Consider the following 17,928-nt stretch of genomic DNA (forward strand, 5'->3'; position numbering starts at 1 on the left):
TGGTTGCAAACTGGAGCCCATCAGCTGCATTCAGCCTCTGTAAATGTTTTATTTGAACTATAGAGTTAAAAGAAAATTCTTTTAAAGTAAAAATATTTTAAAATTTTGTATTAAAAAAAAAATCTAGATTTCCAGCTTCTCTTTAAAAGTTATAAGAGATGTGGCACCGGGCTTATAGTGGCACAAGGCAGCAACTGACTCTACTTGACAGTTGTTCCCTTTAAAAGCTTAAGTGCTCACCAATTCGCGACCCGTCCCCATTCATGGAATGCTTGCTTCCCAGCCAGTATCTAGGGCATTTAAGTGAGTGCCAGCTGTTTTGGAAGAAGCTCCAGTTATCTACGTGGCGGTCAGGGGCGGCCTGAGAGGGTAACTGAATCTGAGACCTGCAGTAAATGCCTTTGGGTGAATCACAACCTCCAGCCATCAGTTTGTTTATCTGTGAAATGGGGCTGATAATGCGCAGCTGTGGGAGGGATTGACGGAGGAGCACGCACAGGGCTGGCCCCACACCTGGCTTGGGAGCACGACTGCCATCCAAGCTAGCGTCCCGGGAGGCCGTGTCTCGGGGCGCGGGGCTGCGACGCCGGGACCCCCCCCGCGCCCGGCCTCGCTCTCCACCCCTCCCCGCCGCGGCCCCGCGCTCGCCGAGGTCGGCCCCGGGCGTCGAGAGGCGTGGCCGCCCGAGCGGACCCTCTCAGCCGTCATGGCCTCGGTGGTGGAGTACAAGGGCCTCAAGGCCGGCTACCACTGCGGCTACTGCGACTCCAAGGAGGGCAAGGCGTCGTGCGGTGAGTGTCCCCGTCGACGGGACTGGCGGGGCCGCCTCGTGCCCAACTCCCGCGGCGCCCGCGGCGCCCCGGGCCGGCCCTGGCGGGACAGCAGGCCTGCATTCCCGCTCCCACTTCCCTTTCCCATTCGTTTCTTTCCAGCCTGTTCTCCTCCCTGTTCCGTCTCTCTGCTTCACCCTCACTGACGATGGGGGCCCGTCACGGAGAAGGAACGGAAATAGCGGAAAGCTGCCCTCGGTCAAGATGGCGCGGGCGGCGTCAGCTGCGAGAGGCGCGGGGCTGGCCGGGCCTGCGGGCGCCCGAGTGGCTTCGCGCGAGCCTCGGGGGCTCCCGGGCGGCGCGTTGCATTGTGGGGTGGCGGCGGCGGTGTTGGCGTTGGGCCGGGGCTTCCGAGCGTTTGCCGGGCCGCGGCTATGGCTTCTTGGGCCACTCTTTCGCCCAGCATCGTTGAGTATTTCGAGGGCGAGGACTTCTACCGCTGCGGCTATTGCAAGAACGAGTCGGGCAGTCGCTCCAATGGTGAGCGAGCCGGGCCGGCGGGCGTGGGTGCCCTGGCGCCGCGGCCTTGGGTCTTGGTGGTCCGGGCGGCCAGTCTCCGTGCCTTGTATGGGGGTGGAAGGGCGCTCCCGGGAGGGCCGTGGCTGTCAGAATTCAAGGCGGACCTCACATCTGACTCAGTGGGGAAGCTTCTCAGTGCTTATTCTTCAAAAGGGCAAAAAACAAAACAAAACAAAAAACCAAACACCCACAGCTGCTTGGACAGGCGAGACCGTGATTATGTTGCTAAAGTCTGAAAACCGATGCCCGTTACTGGGAGACGGGTTAAATAAATGATGGTGATACTAGAGAGTCTATAGCTGCTGGCTGAGGCTGACCTGTATGTAGGTACTGAGGGGGAGCATCCCTGTAGTGAGTGCACTCAGGGTGCAGGACGGGCGGGCGTGTGGTGTGTTTGTGTAGAAGGAGCTGTGAGTGTGTGCACACATGTGCACAGTCATGTATGCATTAAATGTCTCTGGAGGAATATACAAGAAACTGGTGACCACACTTGCTGCCAGCAAGGGGGCCTGTTTGTCTTGATCTGTTTGACATTTTTACCAGTTGCTTGTATGCAATGTTATCCTTTCACCCACCTCCGTGACAGAAAAGCCAGCCCATAGTTTTATTTTGTTTTGTTTTTCCATCATGATTCACGTCTATTTAGGAAGATTTGTTGTTTGTAAACAAAACATCGTGTTTATTTCCTGCAGTGTCTTGCATTTGGCAAATACAGAATGTAGAATCTATTATTTTAATAGAACTGTCCTGCATCGTGGAAAACGAGATATGCACAAAGATATAAATTTAGGTATTTTCTATTAAAAACGTTAAGTGGGGAATGATTTGACCGCTTATGGTGTGTGCATTCACTCATCCGTTAAAAGTGTTTATGAGGTGCTTCTTGTGGGCAACGATCTTGAGTAGACAGTTATGTAGTCATTAGAAGTGATGATTATGAAACTAGTGGAAAAATGATTATGCAGTGTAGAGTTAAATGGAGAAAATAAACAGGATGCAAATAGCATATGCGACATGATTACAGTTCTGAGAGGAAAAAAGCCTAAGAGAAGCACACCAGATAGTATAATATCTTTTTCAGAATTTTCGTATTGTGACTATAATATCTATATGTAATATGTTATATTAAACATGCCTAAAATTAATATTTTTATAGGTCCTTAGTTTTTTTTTCCAATAATTTTAGTAAGAGGAAATTGGCTAGTATAAATATCCTGTGTTTTATGGAAGAAACCTGCCTTCAACCTTTTCATCTAGAAAAGATAACTGTACATTTCTGTCATTTCAATTTTAATTTTAATAACCTTTATTGTAGGGCACCCACCTGTTGGGTAGGTGAGTTTTTTTATTTTTATTTTATAGATGATGAGCTTGAGGCTCATAGGGTAACTTGTTGGTATCAGTGAGCACCTGCCAGATGTCCAGATATTTCTGTTGGACTATAGTGCCATGATTTTTTTCAATACATCCTGCTCTGTGAAGCCTATCTTTATCTTTACGTATCTCTGATGCAGTTTGCTGTTTACAAAAGGGAAAAATCCATTTCTCTTTTAACATTAGTTCAGATATACCTTTACAAGTTTTCTTATAGTCTTTTTTTTTCATAGTTCCCTTACCATTTGGGTTACTTTCAGTTTTTACACTTAGAAAGATTATTGTTATATACTTTTGTCTTATTTTAATATTCAAGATTGCCCTGTAAATATTAATATATATACCTGTATATAAATAAGAATATGCATGAAAAAATTTGCTTTCTAATTTTTCTGAAGAGACCAGTGTATTAAATCATTGGGGATATTATTAAAGTTGGAAGGTCTGATGCAGTCTGATTGCAGTGAGGACCTTAATATATGATGTCATAGAGACTATTGACTATCCTGAATTAAATGTAACCACTTTGATATATTTGGTTTTTTTAAAATTAAATCTTACTTTTCATTTGTGTTGTATGTATAGTATGTCAGATTAACAAATGTGAAGTATGTACTCATTTCTCCAATATGAGTGTTCTAGAATTTTAGCCTGAACACTCATATTTTCTAGAATAACACTTTGAATTTAAAAAAGAAAAAAGTTCAGTCTGCTAAAATTAACACACTGCTTATTTTTTCAGGCATGTGGGCACATTCCATGACAGTACGGGATTATCAGGATCTTATAGACCGAGGATGGCGAAGGTAAAGCTCCTTAACACAAAGAGACCTTGTTGCTATTACTCAGGTGGTTCTTATAATTAAAAAAGAGGGTATGGCTTTAAAATGTTTTCCTGTTGCAAAGAAGTTTAAAAACATTTTTATTATATTCTTTTGTATAGTGATTTTGTTCTCTCTTTTTTAAAAAATGTTTGTTAGGATAATTTCAGACAACCACAAAAGCAAAGAGTACATTATGATGAACCTTATGTACCTATTGCTAAGCTTCAACAGTTACTAGTAATATCCTGCTGGTCCCGTTTCATTGGTGCTCCTTCTCCTCTCTACTCTGAGTACTTTATAGCAAATTACATCTGTACATTTTTATTACAGATATCATCATATCAATATACCCATAATAAGTATGTATCTTTAAGAAAGAAGTTTTTTTCCTTTTTAACGTGTCCACGATACCATTATTATACCTTACAAAATTAATAATAACTCTTAGATACTACCTGTTACCCACTTTTGATGAGATTTTCCAGATCGTCTCAAAAATCTCTCTCTTTTTTTTTTTTTTTTGGGAGACAGAGTCTCACTCTGTTGCCCAGGCTAGAGTGCCGTGGCATCAGCCTAGCTCACAGCAACCTCAAACTCCTGGGCTCAAGCCATCCTCTTGCCTCAGCCTCCTGAGTAGCTGGGACTACAGGCACACGCCACCATGCCCGGCTAATTTTTTCTATGTATATTTTTAGTTATCCATATAATTTCTTTCTATTTTAGTAGAGACGGGATCTTGCTCTTGCTCAGGCTGGTCCCGAACTCCTGAGCTCAAACGATCCACCTGCCTCGGCCTCCCAGAGTGCTAGGATTACAGGCGTGAGCCACCGCGCCTGGCCAAAAAAAAAAATTTCTTTTTTAATAGTTGGTTTATTTGAATTAGGATTCCATTAAGGTCCATACATTGCCTTTTTGGGTAGTTATTTTTATGCAGATGATTTTTAAGTAGCTCTTAGGTAAAGTTCCTTATGTAAATATAAGGAATACTCTATGTTAAATACTCTATGCCAATACTCTTCAATAGACTTGGGATTGTGAGCACCAGCTGAAGCATCACAACTTTCCTTAAGCTTAATAATGAGACTCAAAAGGTAGACATAACTTAGATGTTGAAGGACTTTGTTTGCCATGATAAGGAACTTTTTTATTTAGAAAGTAGAAGGGAGCCATTGAAGGAATTTATGTAAGAAGGAAATCCAATGGGGTTAGTTTTGGGAAAGATTTGGGAAAGATAGTTCAGACAGTAGAGAGATGTTGAGGGGGTGGTCATGGAGGCAGGAAGATGAGTTCCAGAGGTTTTTGCACTATCCACATGTGACATGATGAGGACTGGCTTCTTATGGCAATGGTGCCAGAGGAGGGGACAAATTTAAGATGTTTTAGAGGCGGAAAGCTTGTTGACAGAATGTATAGGTGAATAAGAAGTCTAAAAAGACTCCTGGGTTTCTGGCTTGAGAACTGAATGAATGGTTCTGTTATTACCATAGTTAGGGAATGCATGGAAAGAATCAGGTTAGTTTTTGGGTGCTTTGTATGGTGCATGGGGAATACCAAAATGTGGGTGTCACAGGCAGCAGCATACATCATTCCCACAGTTTTCTCTCGTTGCTCTGTAGTATTGAGGATGGTGGCAGGTGAAGGCAGGGAAGGGATCATAGTTGCTGGTGTGAGGGTAGTTGAGCTGATTAGCCTTAGAGCAGCGGTCCCCAGCCTTTTTGGCACTAGGGACTGGTTTCTTGGAAGACAATTTTTCCATGGATCGGAGGTGGGTGAGGGGTGGGAGGTGGACCTCAGGCAGTGAAGTGAGCATTGGGGAACACGATCAATACAGATGAAGCTTTGCTCCCTCACCTACCACCCACCTCCTGCTGTGTGCCCCCCTTTCCTAAGTTTCATGGAAGACAATTTTTCGGGTGTGGGGGCAGCAGAGCTCTGGGGCCTGGTCCCTAACAGGCTGTGGACTGGGCGTTGGGGACCGCAGCCTTAGAGGACATAAATAAAGTTTTAGAAAGTAAAAGACTGAGTTCTAGTCCCACTTTGAAGATTATTTAGCTTATGAAGAGTAATTAAACCTAAATGCATTTTTACACTATTGATTACATTTTTTACCCTGAGTTCATTAAGTGCTCCTTTACTAATCTATTTTGGTACATGTGAAAAATAAATAAGAAATTAACAAAGTATTTTTGTAATTTTAGAAGTGGAAAATATGTGTACAAACCGGTCATGAATCAAACATGTTGTCCTCAGTATACAATAAGGTAAGAATTTTAATTAGAAAGAGGATCTGTAATATGAAGATTGTGTATAATTTTTTAGTAGTCTCTTGTGCCTTTTAAAATGTTAATTTCCACTCCAAGAAGGCATTCTTTTTAAGGAAAAGCAAATAAGTTATGTCTTTTCTTCATACTGATGCTATATTTATGTGTTGATCAATATCTTTTAATAATACTGTTTAATTGGTTGGATATAAATATGTGAAAACATACCTTCTTAATTTAGCCATCTCATCTGTGAATACCATGAAATATTGGGAAAATATTGGTAAATGTTCAAATTACCTTTAGATGTCAAATTTTTATAGGACTTAGGATTTTCTGCATTCTGGGGTATTGCTTGACACTGCATTCAAGCAATACTACAGGAGCACTTAGTTGTTAGGAGTAGGGCTTAAACTTAGTCTGCCACCTGCACATTCAGAGTTCAGTTTTCTTAAATGGAAAACTTAAAAAGTATTTTTCCTACAGAGTGTTTGTTGGGTTTTTCATAATCTTTTGAATTTCCTATGCACTACGCCCCATCCTAACATAGAAGAATTTTCTCTACTTTTTTGGTTATAATAGTCATCATCGTTTTCTTCATCTTTCTTTCTTTTTTTTTGATAGAAAATGTGGAAAGTACATTAACATTTTGAAGTATGTGTTTGTTTCCAGTTTTAATGTATATATGTACTCTAGATAAGAAAGTCAGACCCAGTCGTATCCATTACCTTTTTGTATGGTCTGCACAGCCATCTCCCTTAGTTCTTGTTGCAGACCATTTTCAGAATGTGAAGGAAGCTATACCCTCTCTCTGCCCCTCTCCACCCCGCCAAAGGCATATAGGCACAAATACCTAACACTTTGCATGTTAATTTTAGGATGATCACAGACTTCCAGAGGTCCACTGATCCCTGAATAAGAGCCTTTCTCTTACCTAACTGGACATCAGATTGGCAGATGACAAGGAGAAAAGATGAGTGTCTGGTTTGCTGACATCATCTTGTTACATGAAGGATAGAATGACAGAGTAGCCTGTGTTGTCCTCTTTCAGCTTTTGTGGTTATGAAGAGAAGACATTTTCTAAGGCAGAAGTCATTTTCCTTCAGATAGCAATTGGATTATGGACAGGATTCTGTTCTTAAGTTTTAAGTTGATTGGGTTGAACCCTGAGAATCTTTATGATCATAAAAGGCTGATTCCAGTTGGTTAAGGAAGAAATAAAGCATTCAAAATATATTTGGTGCCTGTTATATGCAAAGCACTGTTTTAGGTATACTGCCTTGATAAAAAGGGATTCAGTTAACATTGCAAAACAAAGTAGTTATAAAATGTGATTTTTGTATTTAACATGGAATCATAGTTTTCTGAATTGTTACTCTTTACACAATTTCATTCTATATCTTCATTTTGTGGAATCGTTTTCCAGGTTTACTCTTCTGGTTATTTTACTTCGTGTACTACAGTAGTTACAGTGAGAATTTATATACAGGAAAAGAGGTCATAGCCTACAACTTAGCTTCTTGTTAGGCGGAAGTTGGGGGCTGTCCGGTCTGTGAGCATAAATGAAGATGAGCGTCTCTGGTTATGAATTTTTTTTTATTATCAGAATTATACATGCTCATAATTTACAGTGTCAAATAGTTCCATAAAGCTTATTTTGGAAAATAGCAGTCCCTGAACTCCCCTTTTCTGTTTCCTGTTTCCCATTTCCCAGTGGCAGTCATCTTTCAATGTTCTAACTGATTGTTTTGGTTTTTCATTGTCCTGTCTTTAAGTAACATGCTTATATAATTGTAATATTTGATTTTTTTCTTTTAGTTTTCTCCCTTGTTTCTGGGATTCTCTCTATGAAAGATTAGGATTCAGTTTTCTTTCATCTCTGTTCCCCTGCCATATTGAGCTCCTTTTGTCCTCACCCCCAGCTTCCCATTTAGAAGTATTATGATTTTGGATAAATGTATTCAGATCATTATGACTGTAAATATGCTTCACAGCTGAGCAATATGGTATACCATGATTACTTTTCCCTTCCTGCACACGTTTTTGTTCTCTGGAGTTACTGATTATCATAGTCTTCTATATAACTATTACCAGTTTATTTTGAAATGTTCTCCCATTCGTGTAAGTTTCTTCTTAGAATGTTTAGATGCATTGAGTACTTTATCACTTTTACCGTCCTGAAAGTCTTTTGTGGACCCTTCTGACCTGCTGTGATCTGGGCAGGTTACCCTCCACACCTGAAGCATCACCATCATCCTGCTATTCTCTTTACTGTCATTTTGGGGATTCTCTGTAGCAATTGAGTTGGATCCCTTTTTTCCTTGGGTCATTCCCTTTTAGTGAAGCACATCTTCTAATAGCTTCCTGAGAAAAAGTGCAGGAGGGGTAAACTTTTGAGATTTTGCATGTCTAAAAATGTTTTAATTCACTACTTAGATTTATGGTTTGGCTGAGTACAGAAGTGTAGGATGACAATAATTTCCCTTCAGAATTTTGAAGCCTTTGCTTCATTGTTGTCTTATTACTGTTGAGAAGTACAGTGGTATTCCTATTCTTGTACTTTTGTCCAAAACTTGTTCTTTATCTTTGGAAGCTTTTTTGTTCTCAGTTTTCTTCTGTTTCATTGTATGTTTGGCTGTGTGTCTGTTTTTATCCATTGCATGTGGACTTGAGGGGCTCTTCTTATCTGAGAGCTCCTACCATCATTTCCTTCAGTTCAGGCACATTTTCTTGAATTTTGTTTTAATCTTCTCCATTTTCTTTCTTTTCTTTTTTAATGCCTTTATTTAGATACTGGACCTTTTACACTGGTCCTCTTAACTTTTTCTTTTCTCTTCAGTTTTTCATCTCTTTTTTGTAGAATCCTCTGAGAAATTATTTCCTCAACTTTATTTTCCAAGTTTTTTCCTTAGTTTTTTAATTTCTTGTATCATATTTTTATATCTGAAGGTCTTTTTGTTCTTAGACTTTCTCTCTCTCATAGACTTTCTCTTTTTATAACATCCTATTATTTTATGGTAATAGCTTAAGAGAAATACGATATCTCTGAGGATTTGTTTTTTATTTAAGGATTCTCTTCTTCCATAGTCTTCCATTTCTCCAGTTTTTTGGTACCTGTCTTTGTAGTAGAGGCCCTCCTCAAGCCTCTGCTGATTCCTGCTTTCCAGTGTTCCACTGGGAATTCTGTGTGCCTGGTGGGTCTTGTTTACTGTGGGCTTTGGGTATGTCTTGGCCTTGTTTACTGTGGGTGCTCTGGCGGGGCTGTTCTGGGGAATCCTGGATGTTAGTATTTTTAGGTCTGATCACAGTCTGGAGAGAAGGTATAGCCTGCTGATGAGTTCTGGGGCTGGGTTGGGGATCTCAACATTCCGTATGTACACTTTGATTTAAGCTTTCTTTTTGTGGGACGGTACCATTGTTTTCAACCGTGCCTCTTATCCCTCATGTAAGAGGCTCTATTTTTTATTCTTTCCTGAAAGTTTGCAGTTTTCTGCTGGATTGAGTAGGGAGTCTGCGGGTGGGAGAGGGGATCTGACATCTATGTTAACTGCTTTGAAAACAGTCGTACAAGGAATTCTCTTACTTTTCAACCCAGCTTTACACATATTTCCAGAGGTATCAGGTATCACCAATCCCTAAGACTTCTAGGGGTCATGTAGAGAAAATTGGATATCTTTTTGGTTTTTCCCACTGTTAGCTTAGGATTCAACTTTTTCTTTGGTCTGTTAAGTCAGTTTGCCAGTTACTCATCTGTTTTCCAACTTCTAGCACTTCTCCCCTTCTCTTTTTTCTGGTGGTTCATGTCCTTTTCTTCTTTTTTAATCTCTTAACTGTAGATTTGGTGGGATTAGAGGAAGCTACATTAAACCCCATCTTTAGTCAGTAATCTCAGGCAGAAGATTTGCCTCATTATATAGGTAACTATCCAGAGGTGATTTTATTTCAAGTTTGAGTTCACTTTTTAAATATTTATTTTGCTCTCCTAGGTGCCGACCTTTACATTTTCAGCCTTCAAAATCTCACAAGAAGGTTTTGAAAAAAATGTTGAAATTTCTGGCTAAAGGGGAAATCTCCAAAGGAAATTGTGAGGGTAAGATGAGATGGGGTCATGAACTTTACTTTAAATCGATGTCTCTTTCCAAGGGCCCCACTTTCAGTTGTCTTGCGTTAGGTAGGGGAGGGAGTCATTACTACAATCATGTACTTCCGCTACTATGACAATGACTACTATTGGCAATGCTCTTACTGTTACCTCTGGCCCCCAAATCAAGGATATAGCAAATATATACCAAGAGAGTCTATCTTGGGAAGAAAATTGAGGATCATTTTAAAGATGTTGTGATTTCCCAGAGTTTATTGAAATGTCAGTTTTCAAAGTGCTTTGATAACTTATCTTACTTGATTCTAATAATATCCTTATGAAAGTGGCATTATCTCTAGAGAAACAGATGCATACATGTAGCTTATACGAGATGGCATGGTTGCTTCTAATGCTGAGTAAAGATGAGGTTTTCTGTGTTTGAGTAAGCCTTTACTTCAGTAAAGTATATTGTCTGAAATTTTCTTTCTTATTTGGCTGATAAATTTTGAATTGTGAGTGATTTTCCTAAAAGATAATTAGTAGCATTTAATTAACTTTATTATTAATTTTTTTTAGAGACAGAGTCTTGCTTTGTCATCCAGGCTGGAGTGCAGTGGTGTGATCGTAGCTCACTGCAGCCTCGAACCTCTGGGCTCAAGTGATCCTCCCTCCTCAGCCTCCTGTGTAGCTGGGACTACAGGTGCATACCACCATACCAGCTAATTTTTAAATTTTTTCTTTGTAGAGATGAGGTCTCACTATGTTGCCCAGGATGGTCTTGAACTCCGGGCCTCAAGTGATCTTCCCACCTCAGCCTCCTAAAGTGCTGGGATTATAGGTGTGAGCCACCATGCCTGGCTGGTAGTTAACTAACTTTAGTTGCAGATACTTTGCTTTTTCTGTTTTTTTTTTTTTTGGTGTTTTTGCTTTGGTTTTTTTGTTTTCCTGTAAGAGTAACTAACTGCACATAAGTGAGCATAAGAATTGGGAATGCCACCCATTCTTAGAGTTCTTTTTTACTACTGCCATAGGAAATGCCTAATCCTGGGAATCTCCCTGCCCAGTCTTAGCTCATTAATTCATTCCTTTAGAAAGGACTAAACAGTTGTGACAAAGAGACACCAAAATGCAATGACTAAAAAAATGATAGAAGTTTATTTCTTTCCTCATATAACAGTTCAGTCTGCGTGTTCCAGGTCAGCCTGCGGCTCTGCTCCCCCTAGACATTCTGGGACTTTCTTCAACATGTGATTTCCTAGGTTACTCTGGTTTTTACTAATCTAGCTATTGGTGGGGGGAAAGTGTGGAAGTCTGGGGTCAAAAATGTCCTTTAAAACAAGTAAGGCAAAATTAGACATATCAGTTGTGTTATATTCCAGTGGTGGGAGCTTGGTCACCACTTGCAAAGGGCCTGGCAGGGCATTCCACTGCTAGGGTGCCACAGACTTAAATTCAGCTCTCTTGCTTTAGAAGATGGGAGAATGGATTTGGTGGACATACAGGAGTCCCTGCCACCATGGATAATAGGGCATTGTATTCCTGCATTTATATTAATTGTGTCAAATAACCTGACTGATGGACTTTCATTTCTTCTGATTTGTAGATGAGCCCATGGATTCTACAATGGATGATGCTGTTGCGGGTGACTTTGCCTTAATAAATAAATTGGATATACGGTGTGATCTCAAAACGTTTAGTGATGACCTCAAAGAGAGCTTTGAGAGTGAAGACATGAAAGGAAAAAACTCCAAGAAAGACGAATCTAGTGAATTAATTCAGTCACAGGATGTAGAAGAGAAGTTGGGCTCTGGTGAACCATCACATTTGGTTAAAGTTCATACAGTTCCTAAGCCAGGTAGTGAAAGTCTGATGTCATATTAACTGCTTTTCTCTTTGCTTGAGTCATTATAAACCCTGGGCCCTTGTATCACCCAGAAAGATGAATTACTTATGAAATCTGTAAAATAGAACACTGGTTCATACGACTTATTATTATCTGGATTTAGGTGGCCAAATCATGTCTTTTTAAAACTACTTAAAAAGCCTAAAATAATAGCCTTATTATCTCCAAATACAGACATTTTAAAAGAGTTGCATTTCTCCTTACTACCTTATGGCCTTAGAGGTTTAAGAAACAAATTTTTGTCAGTGGAAAGGTATTGTGATAAACATTTTTATTTTTGGCAGTGAGACTACATAAATTGTAGGTATTATGTTCAAGACACAGACATTGTAAAATTCTTCAGTTTATATTTCTTTATATAATTATAATAAATTTTAATTTTAAAATGTCCAGATTTTGATGTTTAACTTTGCCTTTAATAAGGTAAGATTTTTTTTTATATTATTGCTTATAAAAGAATTAGGCTTAAAAAATGTTTCCAACATTAAATGGGTCTGTATGTGTGAGCTAGGCTGATGCCACGGCACTCTAGCCCGGGCAACAGAGTGAGACTCTGTCTCAAAAAACAAATAGCCTCTTCTAACAGTGACCAATTAGGTGTTTTGTTTTGTTTTGTTTTGGTATCATTGTGAACTCATGGATCTAAACGTATTTGCTGTGTTGCAGTCCATTGCTCCTGTGAGAGTTTCTTTAAGTTTCCTTCTGTGTTTCTGAGTTCTTTTAACACAATCCTAGTAGTCTTTGACAGCTTCCTTGCTATCTTGTATGATATGATGTTCCTGGATCACCTTGTGAAGAAACAGACCTTTCTTTAAGCCAGTCTGATTCCTTTTAATGGGAAGTGGTATTTGGAGATGACAAACCAGACTCGGGGTGCACATTATTGCCACTGGCTTCATCATTGTTTTCTAGGCCTTTTCACTGAACAGACTTATGGGGTTATGAGTTCATATTGATACTTCCAGTTCAAAGTCAGGACTGTAGCATTTTTATCTTTTTCCTTTTTTTTGGTTTTACATTTATATATTTTTTACACTGAGAAACTAGGTTCTCACAGACATTGGGGACTGTTAGAACATCACACAGTTACCCATTTGCTGTATCGTTACACAACAGTTTCAGAGTAACAATAATCTTACCTTCAGCAGTATGATTACTGAAACACTAAACATTTTTACAGCTTTTTTTTCCTTAGGATATCCCTCACTAAGAATCCAAGACTATTTTAAAATCTTTGGATATTCTCTGGAACCTGCATTTCCATTCTATTTAAAAAATACTACATGGATATTCCCTTGGGCTTAGTTAGAAATTATGCAGGTCTACTAAACTCTACTAAACTCTATTCAAATCACTTAGGACTAATCTGGAATTCTTGAGTTGCTTTGAACCTCTGTGGAGGCTGGGTTGGTGTGGTGTACTGATTTTCCTCAGATAATCTGTTTCCATTCTGTTGAAGGTATTTATTCATCTGGGAGATCTGTATCCCCTAAATATGCTGAAATCCTAATTTCTTGTCCATTGTAGTTAGTAATGTGGTAATGTGGTAGTATGTAGAGAAAAACATGATAAGGATTGCTTTGTCTAGTGAATTAGTGTAAAGATGACGTAGGTAGTCTTTTATAAAATTACAGAAAATTTGTGTTTCTCAGTTCATTCTCTATATTTTTTAAATTCATTAATTTTAAAACTTTGGTTAGGGCATGTAATTTTCAGTAAATATAGAAAACGCAGGGTTTTCTTTTTCCTATTACTATAGGTAAAACATTTTAGGTGTTGGTGACGCAAATAATAGCTCATAATGATAGGTAACCCGAATTGAAAGGTAGATACTTTTATAGAAGCCACACATGCATTCATTCAATTTATCCTCACAGAAACTCTATAGGTAGGACTGGTTTTTGTGTTTCTTGTGCAGGTAAGGAAACTTGCCCAGTGTCATCTAGCCAACTGACAGAGCTGGTTCGTGACCTCAGGCAGCCTGTGTCAGAGTGCCTGCTCTTAACTGTTGTGTCTTTCAGAACAAATTTGGGAAAAGACATAGTCCCTGGCCTACGAAAAATAATTCTGTAAGGCAATAAAGTAATGATCAATTGTAGAATCAGTCTATTGTTGGTTACCTGGTTATTAGACTTAAAGTCTTTTTTAAATAGGTAAATTTTACTTTTAGACAGAAAACTTATTAGTGAAGTTGTGATATGATTTCAGTTGTTTGTGAACTCACTATTTTCTCATCAGATTTGTTTCTTTTGATCAGTTCTTGGTCTCTGGCAAGTCCTTTAACCACTCTAGGTCTTAATTTTCTTCCCTCTAAAAACTGAATTTGCTAGTCATAAACCTTCCTTTTGCTCACTTTTATATGATTTGTGAATACTGTGTTTTGAGATCTTGGAATAAATAGCTTATTTCTTTATTTCATTAATAGCTTTTTTTTAAAAAAAAAACAAAACACTGATGTTCGTTGTTAGAGAATTTGGAAAAAAGACAACACTGCAAAAAAAGAAAAGGAAAATCTTTTCTCTCTAAATCCAAGTAAAATGATTGTTAACATGATGTCATTTCTTTCCAGGCATTTTTCTAAATATTTTTAATGTATGTATTTATACATAACTGGAATTATTTTTAAACATTTTATAGTGAGAAATCCTCTAAAATTTCAAAGCATTAAAAATGGCTGTATGATATCCTGTTGCTTAGCTATTCTAAAAATTGTGTAAATATTCTATAATTGGGCATTTAGGTTATTTTTATTTATTTATTTATTTTTTTTGCAGGCACATTTAGGTTATTTTGAGGTTTTGTTTGTATTCATCATTATTTGCATTTATCTCTTATGATTTTCTCAGGATATATTTTTTGAAGAGGCTTACCAGAATAAAGACTACTCATAAAAATTTGTACTTTATAACAGTAAAAATTTTTATATTGTAAAGGGCTGTCAGTTTGATGTTTGATCTTTTGATTAGAACAAAATTCTGATTAGCATTGAACTAATGAGACCCAAATACCTGCAGTATTTGGAGAGAGACACAGACACCTTCAATTAACAAGGATTTTTTTTTTCATTAAAAAAACCTGCCAGAGTTTGTTCTGGGATCAGTACTCATTTATACGTGGTTCCTAAGTGTTTGATATTTATTGATGTCACCAGTGCTTTCAGAGAAATGTCCCTCAGAAATGTTGGCCAGAGATAGCATTGTCTTAAAGCAGAGGATATTTGATTATGTTCTTCCTACTTATAAAGGCAGAGAAATAGATGAATGTTTTAAAAGAAGATTTTCAACAGTAAGAGCTGCCTTAACAAGTTTCCATGACTATTTACTTTTTTTTGGCAACTCATGCTTCTAAGGTAGAATTTTAATATCAGCTTAGAGCTTTATACCAGGATCCTCTGAAGCATACACCCCAAAGCTAGCCTAACTGTTGGAACTGTTTGGACTTACTCTGTGGAATCTTTGAGACTCTTGAAAAAAACATTTCTAGAGTCGAATGTGGTTGGTCTAATATTTTGAATTTCTTTTTAGGCAAAGGGGCTGATTTGAGTAAGCCTCCATGCCGAAAAGCAAAGGAAATTCGGAAAGAAAGGAAAAGGTTAAAACTCATGCAGCAAAACCCAGCTGGAGAACTCGAGGGCTTCCAGGTTCAGAGTCAACCACCATCTTTGTTCCCACCAAAGGCTAAATCCAACCAGCCCAAATCACTTGAAGATTTAATTTTGGAATCTTTACCAGAGGATGCATCACACAAGTTAGAGGTACTTTGGAGGGTTTTTGTTTTGTTTTTGTTGTTTGTTTTATTTTTTTGGTTTTTATGGGTACCTCATTTATTTTCATTGTAGGTAATACTGATCAGTTGACATTTTGCTAATTAATGGGAAATTAAAGAGAATTGAGATGGAGTAGCATTTATTTTGCTAAGTTAACTGCTATATTGGAGAGAAATCTGTTTTTAAAAAGATTTTTTGAAAATAGTTCAGGCAGTTGCCTACTAAAGTTATGAAAACAATTTTTATTTTAGCATGTTATTTTGTGCAGAGTGCTCTGGATTTTATATCTCTTGAAATTTAGTAATTAAAGTGTAAAAGAAAAGTACTCTTTAAAATTTTATTTTTGGCAGTTTGGATTTAGATAGTAAAAGAGAATCACACTAGGCAAATTACTGTTTTATCCATTATAATATTCTAATCTTGACCAAGGCAGCAAATGATGTCACATATGTAAGGCAGTAGTTAGGAATTATCTAAATGGTGCCAAATTTTACTACTAAAATGCCCTGTCATTAATGCCCAAACCAATTTACGTGCAATACGAATACTTCTAGAACCAAATTCCTTCTTTTTTTCTAAATTGATTTACATTTCTAGATCAAATCTAGATTTCTCAGTATTAGTTTCTCATATGTAAAGTAGTTCTAAAACATTAACCATAATAATTTTCTCATATCTGATTAGTAATTGGTTAGCCTTTGAATTTATAGCTTACTGTCATCTGAGATATTACTTATCACTAAAGACCGATACTAAAATTTAACTTGGATGCATTCTATACCTTAGGACAGTATTATCAGACATAAATTTTAACTTTTTATAACTCCTTGGCTACTGATTTTGATACTGACTTTTTTCCTTCAAAAATTGTAAAGAGATTTGTACCCACTGTATAAAATATTTTATAAAGTCTTTTGATCATAAGTAGTGTATGCAGGGAGCCAAGCACACCTCACATAACAGTTCCTTGGTAACACATTTTACTTTTTTATTGTAATGATATCCAGGATGTGTAAAGAGATTTGGTATCCACTGGGTGTCGCTCTTTCTTAATGGAAGACTTCTCATGGGACACACGAGAAGTTTCAGTTATGCCTTCATGTGTTGCATTTGATTTTCTGATATTCTGATTTCTGACTTTCTTGATATTGTGTTTTGCTAACACATTTTAACTGGTTAGTAAATAATTAATGTTAAAATAAAAGCCATTACTACGTGCAGTTACTCTTTTAAACTCATCTGCATTTTACATATGAGTAAACTAAGGCACAGAGTGGTTACTTTTCCTGACTCGGATGGGGACATTAGAAGAGTTGGGCAAGGGAGATCTGACTTAAGAGTCATAGTTCTTAACTATGCTATGAAATAGGAATACTTTGTGAGGGTTGTCTTTTATACTTACAAAATAAAGTTGTAAGTTTAGCATTAGCAATGATGAATGAAAGAGTGCAAAATATATATTCATATTTTTAGTCTGACTGACTTAGTGATGGTGAGTTGTATACAACTAAAATTAAAGAGTATTTACTTGTGTTTGTGTCATGAGTGCCGGAAGTATGCTGCCCGTTTACAATAGAGGCAGGCTGATATAATTCAGTCATGAAAGCTGAGGCTTAGAATTTAGAGGGGATCCTCCTCTGCCTTCTTAATGAGTCTACAGGTTATGACCTTTTAATTTATTTGCTAACTGGTTGATTTTTAATGTTAAAATATTATGTTTATGCTTTAATATTTGTGTTGAAGCTTCTTTTTTGGGGATAACAGTTACTGGTAATGCATATTCCATGGAATGAATGAATTAATTAATGAACATTGTTTTCTTAACTCCTTCTGAAGGTGAGGCTGGTGAGATCATCTCCACCAAGTTCTCAGTTCAAAGCCACATTTCAAGACTCTTACCAGGTCTATAAACGTTACCAGATGGTTATTCACAAGGACCCACCTGATAAACCAACTGTGAGCCAGGTCAGCAGGCCAAGTGTAATTTTTCTGTACAAACAGAACTTTCCCCTCCATTTGATATCATGGTGTGAAATCTTGGTTTATTTGTGGTGCATTTTATTTATATTCAATTTGCAGCATATTTGCCAAGAGATAGGACTGTGAATTACTGGACATTCTGAAAGTGCAAATTTTACCTAATGCCATATTAAGTGCCCAGTCATGTGTAATTTCAGAGTGGAAAGTAGCATGTAAAATTATTTTTATTTAAAGTCACTATGTTTAGATGCATTTAATAAATAGAGCTCTAAATTAAAATATGGTATTTTAATTTAAATATAAAGCAAAAAACTTTTTATTTTTATGGTAGGTGTACTTTACCCAATACAGTTAATATGCTTTATTCATATTTAAAAGTCATATGCAGAA

General features: G+C 37.8%; 1 protein-coding gene across 5 annotated transcripts in view; it reads left to right on the forward strand.

Annotated features, from left to right (window-relative positions):
- The first annotated feature begins 650 nt into the window (after window positions 1-650).
- Window positions 651-17,928, forward strand: part of ATE1 (arginyltransferase 1) — a 117,346-nt gene continuing 100,068 nt past the window's right edge. For 2 of the 5 annotated variants that reach the window (XM_045567766.1, XM_045567769.1), the window contains exons 1-7: window positions 1,102-1,310; window positions 3,466-3,529; window positions 5,746-5,808; window positions 9,795-9,898; window positions 11,493-11,744; window positions 15,317-15,546; window positions 17,395-17,523. In XM_045567766.1, coding sequence (XP_045423722.1) covers window positions 1,205-1,310; window positions 3,466-3,529; window positions 5,746-5,808; window positions 9,795-9,898; window positions 11,493-11,744; window positions 15,317-15,546; window positions 17,395-17,523 — 948 coding nt within the window. In that variant the 5' untranslated portion in view covers window positions 1,102-1,204. Of the gene's footprint in view, window positions 792-1,101; window positions 1,311-3,465; window positions 3,530-5,745; window positions 5,809-9,794; window positions 9,899-11,492; window positions 11,745-15,316; window positions 15,547-17,394; window positions 17,524-17,928 lie in introns of those variants that run through there. The other 3 variants (XM_045567768.1, XM_045567771.1, XM_045567770.1) reach the window with 3 other exon arrangements.

Source organism: Lemur catta, chromosome 14 (assembly GCF_020740605.2).
Source record: "Lemur catta isolate mLemCat1 chromosome 14, mLemCat1.pri, whole genome shotgun sequence".
Taxonomy (NCBI): domain Eukaryota; kingdom Metazoa; phylum Chordata; class Mammalia; order Primates; family Lemuridae; genus Lemur; species Lemur catta.